This window comes from Micrasema longulum, unplaced genomic scaffold (assembly GCF_059751315.1).
Source record: "Micrasema longulum isolate JH-2025_06_02 unplaced genomic scaffold, ASM5975131v1 h1tg000097l, whole genome shotgun sequence".
Classification (NCBI taxonomy): Eukaryota; Metazoa; Arthropoda; class Insecta; order Trichoptera; family Brachycentridae; genus Micrasema; species Micrasema longulum.
This window is the reverse complement of record NW_028277303.1, coordinates 1,076,795-1,095,648: the sequence shown is the minus strand read 5'-3', so window position 1 is coordinate 1,095,648 and position 18,854 is coordinate 1,076,795. Positions and strand designations below refer to the sequence as shown.

The 18,854-nt window shown below is 30.9% G+C and overlaps 1 protein-coding gene across 1 annotated transcript in view; it reads left to right on the top strand.

Moving 5' to 3' along the window:
* Nucleotides 1–14,011, top strand: part of CalpC (calpain C) — a 107,372-nt gene extending 93,361 nt beyond the window's left edge. The window contains exons 6-11 of the mRNA XM_088236484.1: nucleotides 1,374–1,448; nucleotides 7,060–7,402; nucleotides 8,058–8,617; nucleotides 10,783–11,047; nucleotides 12,938–12,996; nucleotides 13,708–14,011. Coding sequence (XP_088092610.1) covers nucleotides 1,374–1,448; nucleotides 7,060–7,402; nucleotides 8,058–8,617; nucleotides 10,783–11,047; nucleotides 12,938–12,996; nucleotides 13,708–13,734 — 1,329 coding nt within the window. The 3' untranslated portion in view covers nucleotides 13,735–14,011. The remainder of the gene's footprint in view (nucleotides 1–1,373; nucleotides 1,449–7,059; nucleotides 7,403–8,057; nucleotides 8,618–10,782; nucleotides 11,048–12,937; nucleotides 12,997–13,707) is intronic.
* Nucleotides 14,012–18,854: the final 4,843 nt, after the last annotated feature.

The following is an 18,854-nucleotide window of genomic DNA, read 5'->3' as shown; positions in this document are numbered from 1 at the left end:
TAGATAGGAAAATTGGTGCATTTTTTGCAAATATGGAAAGGTCACATTTTTTTTCAATTTTAAATTAATGTCTATAAAATACTGTCGAGAAAAAAAAATGTTTTTTACGACTACGACGCAATTTTGAATCCCCGTAAAAACGGCCCATTGCATTGGCCACGCGGCACGCCCCTTATACGTCACAATTAGATGTCACAATTATCAAGACCAAACATGTTGCGTTTATGTAGAGACATATGTTTTTACAATTTATTTTAAAAGTCATGTATGAAAACATTTCTCTATAATATCCATATTGATTTTGAAAACACAATTAATTTTTCCAAATCCATTTTATATATTTTAATCGGCATTTGTAGTATGTATTATTTCCTAATTATGTATATTATTAGGCACCAATTGAGAATAGTTTTTTGGATCCGAATTAAACTTTATAAATATATGCACAAAATTAGAAGTGAACACTTTGTGTAATAACTGCATGGTAAAAGTAGTTATGTAGTTATTTGCTGCACGGCCAATGACAGCTGAACAGCGCAGCGTATAAATAAGATTTGTATAGGAGGGGTATCCACAAATATTTCAGATAATGTTAGCTCGGCACATGATACCTATTAAGTATATTTCGTGTAAGTATTTTTTAAGGAGGTCAACGACCGTATCGGTTCTATAATATATTTGTTGCTAATCATCTCCATAACCATCCATTAAACAAATGCTGTTAGTTAAAGAACCAGTAGTTTTATGAAATATTATAATGAGTATGTACATAACGAAAGCCTTAACTCGACTTTACCTACATGTTTTACTCGTGCATTAAAAAAAGAAATAGATATATAGTATAATAAATCACCTGTTTATAGAAGAAAAGAAAAAAAGGTTCTCAATTTTAAAATAATATAATTTAACCTTTCAGAGATAAAATTAAATTATTTTCTAAAGAATTTATTTTTCCTCTTAATTCTAATTATTTTATTTTTTGCGCCTATAGTTCAGATGTTTTGTTTGTACATATAATATTATATAAGGTATATAGAATCAATTTATTATGAAAAGTTTATGTTATTCGCGTCAGCAAGGCATGTTTTGAAATAAAATTTCTAAATATTTTAATAGTGCAGAGATGAATTTATTTAATAAACAGCAGTTCAGTATCATTATATTATGATATTAAGACTTGCACATTGAACAATGTAATTTTATTAATTGTTTAACAAAATTATATTTATTGTTTCACTTCAAATAATTTAAACTGATTACAATGACTTTAATGATCATTGGAACGATTTGATGTCAATATCTTGATAGTTAGGTAAGTACACAATATTGTAGAACGATCTAAACAATATATTATAATCATATTCTAATTACAGGTGCGGAGTCAGCAAGAAAAACTAGCTAATGGAATACAAGTTGGATGTAATTATAGATTATATGCTACGGAAAAGGTATGAAAAACATTATTACCAAGTACATATTCTTTTCATATTAATAAAATTATTATACCTATTATATTTTTGAACCCTAGCTGTATAGGCATACCGTGCATATACATAACACTTCAATTTATATGCAACAATAATAATGTCTCGCATATCGGGACCAAAAACAAACCCGCTATGTAAATAAATTGGATGTGAAAGATAAATTAATAATAAATTATACATTCTTCGACACAATATTATTTTTTGGTATTTTAAATTAATCAAATTTACATAGTTCAATTCAGTGCCGAAAAAATCGGCGTTAATTACAAGTAAAGCATAGTATTATATGATCTGTTTGCAAAACAGAGAAGAAGGTAAAAAATAAACAAGTAAACAAAATTAAAATATAAACAAACCTATTAGGCACTGTCTATTCTCACTAGGTATAGTAAATATCTGTTCTAAGGTAGATAGTATTTTCTTTTTTTAAAATAGAAAATACAGCATATTTTTCATTTGAGATGTCTAAAGACATAAAATACAGAATTGAATAGTATACAAAAATATGATAATTTTACAAAAAAATTTGAAAATCAAAACTGTCAGTTTTGATTTGAAACTGAAATAATTCAGATCCTAATTTATTTTATTAAGTCTGATCATTATGGGAACCGGTGCAAAAATCTTCATTTAAAGCCAAACATTTTACGAGTATATATTCTTGGTTTAGTCCTCTTTGAAAATCATTTAATTTGAATTGTTTTTTATAAATTAGTTAGTATATAGTCTTTATTCAATAAAATACACGTTATTACAATACTTATACTTTATAAAGAGTAAACAAAGTATTCATCATATTTTGTCTCAATAATCCATTCAATAATAGTTTGTCATCGGGTGCTCAGATATTAGTTTTAATTAAGAATCAAATGAAAGAGTATATTGTACACATATTTATTTATTGTTTGCTATTTATTTATTTGACGGACTTATGCAGTCCATTCTAACGATGGTAAATACAATTTCTTATAATAAATACAGGCACTAATAAAATAAAATATAACTAAATAAAATTAAAGCTAGGACAAAAAAAATAAAATTACTACCTCAAGATAAGATCCGGTCTATCTTAGTGATTAAAATGATTAACGTGTATTATTTTGTTTTTGATGCTTTGAAAAATAAAACATGTTATTAAGAAGATTGAAAAGAAAAAACTCAACAAAACGACATAAAATGGTTTGAAATATATTTTTAAAAAGTATGAAAATAGAGAAAAATAATATCATTAATTTGAAATAATAGCCATTTACTTGAATAAAGTTTTAACATAAGAAAAAATATATATATATAATACATATATATACATGCATAAACAGTGGGTGCTCGTAAATGTAACCAAACCAAAGTAAATCGAAAAATTCAATTCATATCTACAGAAAAAATAAATACGTTTCAATCACAATTGCAAGATTGTTGCCATATTATAGCTTTTATTTATAACCAAAAAAAAAATTCGTACAATCTTTGTGAATTTCGTGACAATATTTATATCATTGAGTCATACATTTGACACAAATCTGTCATAATCTAAATAGGTACCTTCTTATCTAGATTTATTTTTTGTTAATTTTTTTATTTTTTTATTTATTAAATCATACAAAATTTTTTTTGTACTCCCAGGAGTTACAACAAACTCATTTCGGGACAGAAAAATATTTACATATAGGTATGTTAACAACAATAATATAGCAACAAATAGTAATAATATTTTAAGTACCGAAATACCCAACTTGAATATTGATTAAAATTAGACAATAAGTACCAAAGATGTTAAAATGAGAATTTCAAACATGAGGTAATGGGCATGTGATTTACAATGATAAAAGGAATGATTAATTCCATTGTCAGTTATTTTGTATGGAATATGCAGTTTATCGTGTTGATGCGTATTGAAAAGTTTGTGCCTGAGCGTTTGAAAATTTTGTAAACGCTCTGGGGAGCTATTCTGAACCACTCTCGCACCACGAGAAAACAGTTTTTCTCGTGTATTTTGTATGTAAAAACACTAGATAATAAGACCGCGAGAGCGTTTGGAATACCAGCCCTGGCATAAAATATGACACAGGCTATGTTCAGATCGCTCTAGATCAGTGATTCCTACGGACCCTCAGAGATCCGTGGAACCACTTTGGGGGTCTGTGGAAAATTAAAATGAATTTGAAGGTGCATGGACAACGTCAGGTGGTTCCTTGGAAAGTTTGATACTTGTTACCCATTTTCAATATTACGATAATTACAAATCAAAATCAATAAATTATTTGGTAGCCATTTTTATGTCCCAAGTAAAATAGAAGGTACATAAATTACAAAATATAAATCATAACTTGTTTAAAATATGGCGCTAATTATCATCATTCCTTTTCCACACCTAATGATGCATAGGGCACTACATTGGTACACCAATCGCAGCGTATTTCGATCATAATATAAAGGTGCGAAGGTTTTATGGCCACTGTTTTCAATATGTTTATTTTTTGGGTGATACCGTGTGTGTTGGATTTGTTCCTGGAATTTGTTCGGCGGTGCACACACGGTATCACACAAAAAAGAAACACATTTTGATCATGTTTGTTAAACGAAGGTATGATGATCAGTCTTACGCTTCAGGTACCAGTCCAGGGACTATGAAATATTCTGGTTTGAAAACACCCTGTAAAATAAATATTTCATATCAACCATGTTAGGATTCGAACCCGAGACCTCTCGCACGGTAGGGAAACCCGCTGACCATTAAACCACGATGCCGACAAAATGGCACTAAAGAATCATAATCCAATTTCAATTTTGTGGGTGTTGTGAAGTACTTACATGTAACATTATTTCATAGTTTTGAACAGAATGCAGAATCATTTATTTATTGTTGAGAAGATAGACTGTTAGGTAGATTGTGCTTTATTAATATCAAATATTCACTTTGTCTGCATAACCAACCGAGCAGGATCAAACTTCCCTCGAGCCGATGCGCGACGGTCAATTTGTCAGTAAGTTGTAGGATATGTTCGCTTCTACCAAGACATGAAAGTAATGGCTAAAAACATTTTTTTGTGTTTTTGTGTTTTTCTTTTTATTGAATCCTGTTACCAAAATATGATAATATCGGCCGAAAATAAGTTGCATGTATTTACAAATTACAACAAAATCAGAAAAGACAATAAATAACAAAATGCTCACAAAGTTAAAAATAACGCGAATATACCAAAATAACATTATAAACAAATTACAAAATATGCATTTATAAAAACATAGACAATAATTTTATTCTAATTTTGTACCGGAGTCCTGGCCGATTTGGCATTTTGTCTGGGCCACGCGAAAATAAAACAAATATATATAAAATACTGAAAAAAATATATTTTAGCCAGAATTACGATTGGTGCAATACAATACAAAACGATAAGTAAATTAAGTCGATTTGCGTTAAATACAGAATGAAGAATAAATGATCTTTATATTTGTCATGTGCATTCGTTGTTTTGACGTATCTGACTAGAATTACATAAATACTATTTTCATGTCTAGTAAATCTAAACAAATTGTATAAATTGTTATAAATCTTGCTTTAAAACTTTTTTTTTTCTTCTTGTTTTGCATCTTAATAGGACATACATGAACATATTCTTATGTGTGCTCTAATAATAATAATATTTCATTTATAAGTTGTTCGTTTAACATATAATTAGGTCTTAACCTTAAGTTTGATAAATTTTTTTTCAAATCGTAATATTTTTTTACTGACTAAATAGCCGTCTGATTTTTACCTTTTCTTTGGTATGGTGATCATGTTCATGTTGGCTTTGTTTAATTACCATACCGTGTATCTATATTTTTTTATAAAAAAGCATCTTTCAGGGTTAAATTTTTTTTAATTACTTCGACATTGCGACAAAAAAAAAGTCTGTCCCGGTTTAGATATTCATAATTATGGTAAACCTAAATATTACAAACATCATTAATTTTTATGTATTTCTTGTATATTCGCATTATTTTTATGTTTGTGTACATTTTGTTATATTCATAGTCCTTTCTGGTTTTGTAGTTACTTACTATAATTTGTTAATGCATGTAACTTGTTTTCGGCCGATGTTATGTTTTGGTAAAAGCCTCTAATACCCCTAAATACTAATAATACCCTTAAACTCTAATTCCCCTAAAAAAAAAACTAGCGCCACCGTGGCTAACAAATGAAGTAGGTCAATATGGAAGATCTCTACATTGATCCGTGCAGATTGCAGATTCCTGCAATTGCCTCCAGTTACCTGGGATTTCCTGTTACGCGTCATTGTAAATTTGGTTATTTGGCACGGTTCTCATTTTTTATTGTTTTGTACACACTCTTACTTATCGTCATGTGTCATGTCTCTTGTAGCTGATTTTATCTTTCGCATGAGATGCTGTGTTTAATCTATGGTGATGCTCGCAAATTATAGTTGATAGTTAGTGATGATCTGATGATTTGCTTGTGTGGTCTGTATTGCTTCGTTCTATCATACGGCATAAAAGTTCTACATTATCTCTTGCATACGTTGTCTTTATTTTAATCATTATTTCACGTGCTTAGTGTAAATAACACCAAAAATCATTTGCCGAATTGTGAAATTAAAGAACTGGAAAAGGAAGAAAACGCCTTAGTTATCACAGATGGCCATTCAATTTAATACCGGCATTTAATGAACAGCCTAGCCGCTCAGTTCAGTGACCGATTTAACTATTTGGCGGAGAAAGATATTGTTAGAACATTTCAAACCATTCCGCTAACAAACTAATCGTTTAAAAGTTGGCATTTTGTAGAATGTATTTATTAGGAGCCTTTAAGCCTGTAAGCCTTTTTAGGAGCCTGTAAGCCTTTTTAGCAAATAAAATCTTCCTTTGAGACTTACATACGAGTATATTATAGAATGTGACTTACAAGATATTTCAAATTATTGGGTATTATTATTAAGATTTACAATTAACTTACTATGTTACTTGAATACTCTTTTTTTATGCTTAATTTTTAAATGAAAATGAAAAACAATGAACTAGTAAAATACCTCGTCTATACCTTAATAAAGCAAATGTTAATTATTAAATGTGATTTAAATATGTGTGTAAAACAACTTGTCGGCCTCGTGGTGTAGTGGTCAGTTGCATACCATGCAAGAGGTCTCGGGTTCGATTCCCGAGAGGGTTGACTTGAAATATTTATTTAAAAGGGTGTTTTTACACTAGAATATTTCATAGTACCCGGACTGGTACCTGAAGCGTAAGACCAATCATCTTACCTTCATGTAAAAAATATAAACAAAAAATTAAAAAATGTTCGAGATACACTGCGATTGGTGTACCAATGCGCCATCAGGTGCGGAATGGGAATGATGATGATGTAAAACAACCTGTTTTCAAAAAATGTGTCCCACCGAAGTCTCTAAACGTACTAGATAACTGAATTATAACATGCAACCGAATAAGCACTGTTTTGCACCACTCAAGTAAAATCATAAGTTACTGTTCTGTAGCTAAATTATTTTTTAAATAATGCCTTATGAAGTGGTTGTACAGCTAAAGGATTCCATTTCATTTTGTTTTACAGGTAGAAACGTTCAATGGAGAAAGCATTTTCTTAATAAAATTAAGAAACCCTCTAGGATCGGGTGAGGAGTATGTCGGTCAGTGGTCGAATAAAGCTATTGAATGGGATGATGTGTCCCAGGACGAGAAAACTAGGATCGGACTTAACTACAAAATAGACGGAGAATTCTGGATCCCATATGCAGAGTTCATCAAGACATTCACTCACCTGGAAGTTGTTCACTTAGATAAAGATACGAGTAGAGATGAACCCTCGTTGCAGAATAAGAGTACGTGGCAGTTGAAGTTGTACCAGGGTGCGTGGAGAAAAGGAGTCTCCGCAGGAGGGTGTAGAAATAACCCTGGTGAATATTTTCAATTGATATAATATAACAGTTTGACATCAATTCAATCACTATGAAATTGTTTCACATTTTTAAAATACCTAGCGGTACTCCGAAATAAGTTAAAAGCTTCACAGTATTATTAAGTGAAACTGTGAAGATAATTCACCAAATAAATTCTTTTTAAACGTGTATTAGATATTTTAAAAATATTTAATTGTACACTTTTTTTACAATTTTATTTCATAAAAGACATTACAAACAACGTACATATCACATGGTAATTACTAAAACTAGGCAACTTCAAAATCAGAAATTGTGGAGGAAACAAGCCCTGTATACAAAGACACTGGCATTCTATTCTCTCTGTCTACCCGTATGGGAAAACGGTTTGTTTTGTTTTTTATATAGATCAGGGGAATACTAAAAATAATATCTGATGCTTTTTTAGCTAATAAGTTTTTTTCACACTGTCCTATCATACAAATCCACGTGGCATTGTAAAATTAGCATCATTATGTCAGGGTAGAATGAATAATACACTTCTATTGGTGAAATATAACCAGAACCCTGGAAAAGTGTTTTAGACTAGGCTACACTTTTAAATCACTGAACCGTTTAAAGATTTACGTAGAACACTTTATAATTGTTAATAATGCAATCATATTGTTTTCAGATACTTTCCACATAAATCCACAGATACAGCTTACTCTTACTGAAAGTGAAGAAGTAGTAATATCCCTAAATCAACATAGCATTATGGAGCCCAAAGTAATTGGATTCAGCGCCTACTCATTACCAAAAAATTGCACAGAAACAATTCAAAAGCCATACTTTAAGAAAAACAAATCGGTTGCCAACTCTCAATACACGAATAGCAGACAAGTGAGTCATAGATGCCAGTTGGAAGACGGATCCTATGTCATTCTGCCTACAACATTTGAGCCTGGTGAAGAGTCCGGGTTCACCCTCCGTGTCTACTCCACAGAGTTGTTAAAACTCCGACTACTCGATATTAACCCTCTAGTTCTTAAGTCTGCTGTGATAAAAGCACCCTTACAAGTGGACACAAAAAGCTTTCTCCAATACGAGGCTGTGTTCTTGCAGTTGGCAGATGAACACCGAACAGTCAACGCTTTTGAACTTCAAGAATTATTGGATGCTTGCTTACCGAATGATTACATAAAAAGTTGTGCTTCAATAGAAGTTTGCAGACAAGTTGTTCTAGCACTAGATGTATCCTTTATATTTATTTATAAAACAATTACAGATCACATTTTCTGTGTCCAGGTGGATGAAGAATACAGTTCTGTGTGTGAAAAAGAACTTGAACCGTGGACGAGTGTTGAACTCGGTGGCTGCTCTCAGTTAAACATCCTGGGTTCAATTCCTGGCAGGGTGGATGTGAAATATTTATTTTTTGAGCTGCATTATTTCATCGTTGTTGGACTTGCGCACCTTACCTTCATGTAAAAGATGATCAAACTACCCCACATTTGATTTACCAATGCAATGCCCTATGCATAACTGGGTGCGGAAAAGGAGGATGATGACATCTTACATACATCTAGGTATATATTGTCGGGCCAGTGTCAAAGTTGTAAATCTGCATTTTGAGCAATTTTGACTTGAAAAGGGCAGTTATTTACTGAAATATTGTGTCTTATTTTGAAATATGACACTTTTTAGTTTTTATCAACTTATGTAAATTTAAAAACACTGTATCTCAATTGTTTCTAAAGCATAAAACCTTTGTGTGTTATATCCACACAGAGTTTTTGCTCATAAATCTCGAGATATTGTGTTATTGCTTTAAAAAGATTATGTCGTTTTTTATACCAAAGTATTTTTTTACTGCTCATCAACATTACTTCATTTAACTCATTTTATGATTTTTGACAAAAATCTGCATCTTCGTTTATGACGGCTGTATACCTCGAACTTTAAAAATAGTATGCAACTTCAAAAAAAATCATACAAAATTACATACCCAGATCAGATATTCAACTGTGAAAAACTAAACATTTCAATTTATTAATTATATTTTATATCACAAATAAATAGATTTATAATACCAAAGCCCCGATTACAATAGAAAAAACTAAGTTTTCTTTAATTGTCTTCAAAGTAAAATTGAATTATTCTGTAATTCACTATGTCTAAAAATTTATTTAAGTAAACATTCAACTTTTCATACGGAAAATTCAGTTTTACTTTATGAACAATGGAAGTTAACCCTGTTAACTGCCAAATGGGCCCAGTTCTTACTTCAAACTAGATGTTGATAATATGCATGTCCCTAAATGAGTTTCGCAGTAAAACTCCATGTGAATTTTATATAAAGTTTAATACGTTCTTAAATCAATAAATAAACCTCAATATCTCCAAATGATGTTTTAGCAAATCCATAATTTTGGCATTGACATGACAAGTATGTACCTACCTATTGAAAGATGTTATAATGTACATTTACATTTAATCAATTCAAATTTTCCAATGTTAAACTTCACCGGAAGCCTAAAGCGTATACTTTTATATTATTAAGTACTTAATAAAGTAGCTTTTTCCAATTACTTTAATGTTGGTTTTTAAAAAATCAGTTTTAAGCAAAATTGGATAGGTAGTGTCTTTCACTGCCACCATTGTTTTATATGATTTATATTATTTTTTTCAACTAAATGTTTTACCTTAAAAATGATAATAAAACATAACTATAATAGGCTATCAGCTCCATGATCAATTCAGCCTGTATTTTCTGCCTTCTTTCCTTGTCTTTTCCGGTCATTCTTTTTCGCCTTTTATATTTTCAAAGCCTTGATCCTTAGTAGTCACGATTTTTAACTATTATGTTTATTAACATTTTACAACAGAGATGAAGAACATTTAAGAAAAGGTAATATGGAAGTCTAGGCATCTACAGGGCTTATGACCTGTCAATGGCTGGTTTAAGTGGCCACTTTACACACTGCGTAACATTCACCATTCTCCCTATATTTGAACATCTATATTCCTTCAATTCTTTCATCTGTTAATGTTTGTGAAGTTAAAGAGCTGAAACCTTTATTTATGCGGGTGAGATTCATCTAATTGAATTATTTCACCTACATACTGGCAACGCCTGAAAATGTTATTTTCTGTTCTTCATCTCTGTTGTAAAATGTTAATATAAACAGCTCCCCAGGGAGTTGAATCCAGTCCTTGTCTACAAAAATTTGGACAAACTCCAAATATTATTATGTTTATTGTATGCTAGTTTGCAGATTATGCAGTATTTCTTATATTTTTTAGGGTTTTTGTTAATAAATAATTCATACAAGTATAAGACTCCAAAAAACTAAAAATTATCTTTGTAATTTTACTTCAATTAGGTATACCTGTGATTTCCTTGACTGTTTCTACAGAGTACAGGAAGTGGAAGATTAAAATTTGTCGACTTCAAAGATCTGATGTGCAGTTTGAAACATTGGCAAACAGCTTTCAAGAACCATACGAAAGAAAAAACTGGTGTTTTAAGAGCTGAAAGATTGCGGGATGCTATTTTAGAACTCGGTTACCAAGTCAGCATTGATGTCTTATCTACACTAGTATTGCGATATATGAGAAAAGATGGTACTTTGAGATTTGGAGACTTTGTTTTAGCAATCTTACATCTCCATGTTGCTTTTGGTAAGTTAATAAATGTATTTTAACCATAAAATAACTTAGAATCTTAATGATGCAGAGCCGGATCTCAAAGAAAAAGAAATAATAATGTGTAACTATTATTGCAGTTATGTGGTTTAAATTTTTAAAATTGTATCAGATATTATTTTTGTCAACAATATTTTCAGTTTATTTAAATGTTTGTAAAAAGACTGGACTTCCTCCCAAAGGATTTATGAAGATCTAAATTTATTTATTAAAAGGGAATATGGATGTTTAGACATTTACAGGGTTTATGACATGTCATTGGTTAGTTTAACCTCTTCATACATGAATTAACAATTTTTACCTCTGCATCCCCAATAAGATCAGCTCAAATTGAACTTGAGTAGTAGCATATTTTATAACGTTTTTTGCTTCGAGCAGAGCCAAGCATCAACCAGGCAGATATTTAGAAAATGGAAAAATAATCTTATATACCATTTCTTATTTCTAAATCAAAGTGGATAGTGTGCACACACATGTATTGCTGAATTGAATATGGGTGAGGGACGGTAGTGTTTTTTTTCTCTTTCATACCTAACGCTTTACATTATCACTAGATTAAGCTCCAGCACATGTATATAAGGTATGAACGCCCTTGTTGTCCACCCAATGGACAATTTTTATGCGAATCCTCTTTGCAATAGTTTACTGTAAAGAGCTTATCTTTTATTTGGGGAATGCGATTAGATTGCACGGTTCCCACAACAAAAAAGACCATTCATTTTAGTTTTCTAATTGAAGGTAATGAATTTAACAGATTGTAAATAATTGATTAAATGAATCGAAACCAAAACACAAACTGAACACCAAATCTCCAACTGAATCAAATTCCGATCATTTTCTAGTGACTGATCAAAACAGTGCGCTTAACCACTAACACTAGTAGGCTTTTTTTAAATTTTATTTTGCACCACTATAGGCCAGGAAGCCCAATTACGGTGGTTAATTACATCACAGAACACCCAGGCTTGAGAAAAATCATATTTAATTTTTGTGTTCTCGCCGGGAATCGAACCCGGAACCTTCCGTCTGTGAGTCAAGTGTCTTGACCACTACCCCACGGAGGCCGCCAACTTGACATATTGTATCTAAAAAGTAACAAAAGTTACAATAAAATGGCAATAAATTCAACATAATCTTAGTTTGTATATTGAGTATTTATTTTAAATGTACAACTTATATCCTTCTTAATAAAAATAAAAATACATTAAAAATATAAAAGATTTCAATATAAATGTACACTGAAACTGAACACACGCAAAACTGTTACACCTGTCAATTAGAATGATATCCTCCAAAAAATATTGCTATTAGTGCCATGTAGCTGATATTTTTAATGTTCTCACAGGGATCATATGATACCATTATGCATTTATAACACTCCGAAAAAAATATAAATACCCGGTATCGTATGATGCCACTATACATTTAAGTGTTTTCTGGTTGCGTTGCCCGGAGGTGAAGTGATTCAGCCAGATAAATCGCACCCATATCAATAAAGGTTTCAGCTCTTTTAATTCGCAAAAGTCGACTGATGGAAGATTCGAGAAAATGTAGATGTTTAAACATAGGCAGAATGGTGAATGTTAAACAATGTGTAAAGTGGCCACATAAACCAGCCACTGACAGATTGTAAGCCCTGTAAAGGCCTAGACCTCCATATTACCTTCTCAAAAATGTTTTCCCTCTCTTTTGCAATAAATTCAAACATTATTTTTGTTTTTTTTTTGTTATTGCTGGTCCCAATAAAAATATTTAAGAAACTAAAGCTCTGTTTGTTCTTTATCATAATTGTACATTTGAATTGTGTTTTTTTTATGAAATGTATTTATGTGGCTGATATAAATGAAAGTTTGTTTTTTTTTACAGCCATGTTTCAATCAAAAGATTTACAACAAAATGGCAGCATTAAGCTGTCACTTTCTGAGGTAAGATATTATGCTCTCCAGCCTCACTTATTGCTTACAATTGTATAAATACAAAAAACTTTAAATATATAACAAATACATGTATTTTAAAGGAATGGATTGAAAACATTAAAGAATATTTTGTAGTTTTTTTTATCATTCTTCTTAGTCATGCTCATAATAGTAGCGGGAAAGCGATATGATTATCCACCTCCATTTACTTCTGTCTTCTGCAAATCTGGAGGCCTCCTGAAGAGAGGCACAGTCTCTTCTATCATTAAGTCAGTCTACCTTGCAAGACTTCTTCTCCAGATTAAACTTTACTTGACTCGTCCCCGGACTAATTTCTCTATAGTACTTGCTTCGCAATATAGCCAAAGTAAACACGTAACTGCATTATATTTTATTGCATTGAATTTGTTTATTTTCAACATATTTATGTAAATCGATAAAATTATGAAATCCTTCACATTATTCAAGTAAAAAATGCCTTTTCTCTATTCTACTTTCACTCACAGACATCAAGACCCAAAAGGAAATATACAATTGTTTAGTATTATTTTTTTCCTACAGAACATTTTGATAAAACGGAGTCTTTCAAAACATGTAGTACTCACCAAATCCTTCCTTAGTTCTAATCATTTAGGAATAATAAAAATAGACAGGAAGCAGCATATAAGTTTTATAACTTTATCAAATTATTTTTAACTAAACTAATCTGTTTATTTTCAGTGGCTGAAGTCTGCTCTGATGTGCTGATATTGAATAAGTCTCGGATACACTCTGCAGAATAATAGATTGATGTATTTGTTTTTGCTACATGGTAAAGAACTGCAAGTGTTCACTTAATGCTGTAAATAACGCACAATTATTTGTGATCTTAGAATTATTATTTTATATGTTACAAACATTACAGTGTGATATTATGTACTTGGTAATACAAATTTTATTTTTAATAAGTATGTAATGCATTCTAAATAGAGCAAATTGACAAATTTTGTACATTATATTTTCTAAATAAAAACTTGACTGGAAATGAAGACTTATTTTTTAAAAACCCATTAATTTATTTGTTAGAACAGTAATACGTATATCTACGACACCAGTTGCTCATATCATATTATAATAGCAATCTATCCCAAATTCCATGGAACCAAAAGTCCTATATTAATTGATTGATTTGGTGTTTATTTTGTAGAACTCCATATTATAAGTCCTAAGTTGAGTTGGGATACAACCTAATTAAAGGTGGAAGCATACCTACATATTTAAAAATACGAAAATTGAAAAAGACAGGCGCCACGGCGCAGTTGGTTAGACGGCTATCTGTGAAACTGGCATCGCGGGTTCGATTCCCGCCAGTTGCAAGAAAAAATCCAAGAAAGATTTTTTTTTCAATTGGTCTGGGTGTTGTGGTGTATTTTTCATTACCTCCTTCCATATCCTCTCTATCCCACCTGCTGACAAGCCTCAAAATAGAGGCTTGGCGGGTTATTCCTTTAAAAAAAATCCCCTTATTACTGTGGGAAGTTTACTTTGACTTTGAACTCATGGCTCCTAGAGTACCAGGTCGCAATAACCCCTTTCTCCTTCAAGTTGTGTAGGGGAAGGGGGGTGTATTACGACTGCGAAGATGTCGCAGGAGGCTGTTCTCTAATTAAGACTTCTTTAGGCCTGATACACTGGCGACGTGAGTTTACATCGTAGGTTGATAATCAGTTGATGGTTGGGTTTTTGTGAGTGACGAGTTCGCTGTAAAATAGTTCCGATAATGAGACTATATACTTTGGTACGGTTAGTATGTCGGATTCATGATGTATTTGGGAATTTCTGGTCCAGCGCGGCGCTTCGAGGGCGGTGCGTATCATTTTATTTTGTAAGACTTGTAGCTTGTTGATGTGCATTTTTGCTGCGTACATAAAGATCTGTGAAAAGAATGAAAAATTAAATATAACTGCACTAAAAAAATGAGAATCCCGCTTAAAGAATGTGTGATTCTAGTCTTAATAAGCTGACAAGCAAGTTTGAATATTCACAGATTTTTAATTAATAAACTTTTTAATATTTTAGCAGGTTTTGCTGCCGAAATAGTTAACATAGAAATGTACATAGCAGGTTTTCTTACCAGTAATAATACTAATTATAAAGAAGAATGAATGAAGAATACAGTCATGAGTGTGGAATAGAACCAGAATCCTTGCTGAGCATTTTCGACTCGATGGCTACTCTCAGGTTAAAATCCTGAAAAAGGAAATCGAATAGGGTAGTGTAATGGTTGGTGCGTTCGCCTACCATTCTGTAGTCCTGGGTTCGACTCCTGGCAGGGTCGACTTGAAATATCTCTTTTAATGGTGGTTTAACACTGTGAAATTTCACGGACCCTGGTCTGGTACTTAAAGCATAAGACTGATCATCTTATCTTCCATGAAACAAAAATAATCTTGATACTGAAGTGCCAATGCAGTGCTCTATGCGCCACTGAGTGCAGATAAGGAAACGATAATAAATTTATCTTCTTGGATTGTACAGGGTGTTCTTTAAACCCTGTCACATCCGAAACCACAATGATCAGTATGGGCATAAGGACATATTAGCATATTTTAAAAAAATATTAAGAATCAAGAAAATTTCAAAAAAAAAAGTGTTTACAGGATTTTTTAATTTTTTCTCCAAAAATTGAAAATTTAAGAAAAAAAGTCTATTTAAGACCAATACAAAAGTATCAATAACTACATATTTGGTGTAAATGATAAATAAAAACATAACTTGTGCATAAAATTATAAGTTTCCTAAGTTTCATTATTGGTGGGTCAGTTAATTTTGTTTGGCAATCAATCAAATGGTTGAATGAAGACGATTTATGCGAGGTACTTCAATGGTGATGACATTTGCGCCTAACCTAAGTCGTCGAGCAGCTGTTTCCCGCATATGTTCATATTTTCAACCGTTATCGAAGCGAGCGTGACATTTTGTAGATGGACAAAATAGCTGTTCCTTTGGATTACTGGATGTTATTTTAAAAAAAAAGTTTTATGGGAAATACCCGGAGCTTGAAACTTGTAGTGAATATATGTCAAGGTCTGTTTTTGCATGAAGGATAACTTTTTATTGCAAACCAAGTCAGTGCACGTAGACTTTTACCACAAATAGGCCAAAATAAATCAATTATTTGAATTATTGCATTAACGCAAATGACAGTTTGCACCTTATTTCACTGCCATGTTTTCCTGTACTTGCATTAGTTCTATCACGCCTAATTGCTATGAGATGCTCTTGAGATATTTTTTCTTGTGAAAATATCCACTGATGGTTTTTTCTGTTCCTTTTCTATAGGGTACAACATAGCCTAAGTAAACATATGCTAGTTTTTTTAATTATGGTATATGTACCTCTACGATTGTTTCTCTTTAATTTATCTCTCTTTGCTTTCCATTTGAAAAGTATTTCATTTGACTTAGAGGTTATTTAATTATATTAAGTTTTTTCATTTCAAGTGGTAAACTTTTGACATTTGCTTAACTCTTGTATGACTTATAGTTGGAATCAACACAATTTACCATATTTCTTTGATCCTTGACACTATCCTACTACTACATCTTTAATGTACGGAAATGGTAGTCCTTTAGAGTTTTTCTTGAGTGATTTTATTCGAAATCTCTTCCACTTGTAAAATTTCATTACATCTTACTAGGTTCTTAATAATTCCTTTAATTTTATTTGCATCCTCAGTGAGCATTTTGACAAACTATGAGTTATATTTATTATTTTACAAAGACAGTAACCCTTCTCCAAGTGAAAAAAGCTTAATCAAATGGTATCGATGTATATTTTTAGTAATTTACTATTCTCATCAATGTAAATAAATGTTCAAATATCCGTTTAATAACCAATTAATTTTTTTACATTGTCTAAATTGATCATTAAAATAACTTTTTTTAATATTTTGGTTACATTGCGAAGGCTCTCACCGTAATCGGATCTGTATAATATTTAAGATGCTTTAGTTTGATCTAACTACTAGTCTACGACTAATCAGAAGTGTTCATGGTGGTCACAGTCCTCAGCATTGAGGGACTGACTTAAAAGAAGAAGTTTGATCTTTAAACACATATTTTCATCACTATTAGAACAGGGAAAATTTTAAAAATGAAATTCGCTCCAGCTAACATTTATACCATTAACATGATTTTTTTAATCAATTGAAATATCTGAAATAATCCTGATCCTTTTGGAATAGGTTTATGTTTTTTCTTAAGCCTGGGTATTTTGTACTTTGATTCATCACTGTAATACAGCCTCTTTGCATATTATGAATACAAAATAAATTAAATTAAAACATTATTGAAATTGATGTTGAGAGTCCAGATATTTGGTGATTTTCACGTCCACCTAAGAGCAAATATGTCAATGGCAGCTACGTAAACTATTGTATGTAGGAATATAAGCTTTAAGATCAACTGATTGAAGACATTTAAAAGTGTTTAAATGTAACCTTCTAATGTGATACAATTTACACAAAGTTTACTAAGCATGATCCTATATTTAAATAAATATATGTAAATCAGTTTTTTTTTTTAAATACATGTATCTAATCAATTCTTTGGAAAAATTTATGTTTTCAACATACATGCAATAGTTTTACTTAGCTGCTGTCAATATAACATATGGCAGAAAAAACAAAGAAGACCAATACAACAATAAAAATTACAATAATTAATTTTATAACTGATATATTTTATTAAAATCAGTAAATAGACAATCATCCACATAATAAATGTTGATAAATACATACAGATATTTTTATGTACACATTTTTATTTAGCCTACTAATCGAGAATCACGTCCCACATACCATAGAAAACTGTACTGCTTAACCATTTTACAGTTTGATTTTTAAAAATGTTTTCTTGTTTCATATTTGTTTCTTAATTTCCGGAAAATTTATTCCGTGATGAGATTGCCGGATAATTTTAGATATCCAAACTCTGGAGAAACGCTCCAAACAAGTGGAAAAAAGATTTGCTGGAACAAGGCTCAGTTTCCTCTGTACAGAAAAAAACTTTGTGCCCACTTTTGACTTCACACTCTGTCAAAATATCAAAAAGAACAAAAAATATTGCTAACAATATTAACATAATTTACCTCCAAATATTTGTGTCTATACGATATTTTGTAAACTATTACTTTCGATGCTTTTATACATGATGTTTAAATTATCAATAATATTATAAATAAATGAAATTAATACATTTTTGTTTCTTAATAAAATGGCGTTGCATAATTGCATACATACACAGTATAACCTTTTATCTGTAGAATATCTTTTGTTATATGAAGCAGTAGATTTTAAGTGAGAGTATTATAACTTATGTACATAATACCTACATAATAATGAATATATTTAGTATTTTCATATAGGTAAATCTCAAACGGACAATCTGTATAATATTATGAAACATTAATGGTAGAATAATATATACCTATGTACATGTTAATGAACACCAAATATGTGTTGAAATCATATCGGAATATACCGCGGATAGAAATTTGAGATGATGTAATGAATATAGGCACTACAAGTTTAAGAAAAAGCTCAACAAATTAAAATAAGGTAAAAAATTATCAACAAAACCTTATTAATATTAATTTGTTGCCTTTCTGACTGAATAATTTCAATCTTTAAAAAGGACAAATGCATTTCAAATTTCCTTCAGTGATATTATCGTTTTATGGGTATCTAAATGACAAATGCAAATATTTAAATAACAGTACATACATATTTGGTTTTATGAAAAAGTTACTATTTATTAATTTCTAGTGCATTCATTCTAAATAAATAAAGCAATTGGATTTATTTGAAATAATTCATTGAACTTGGG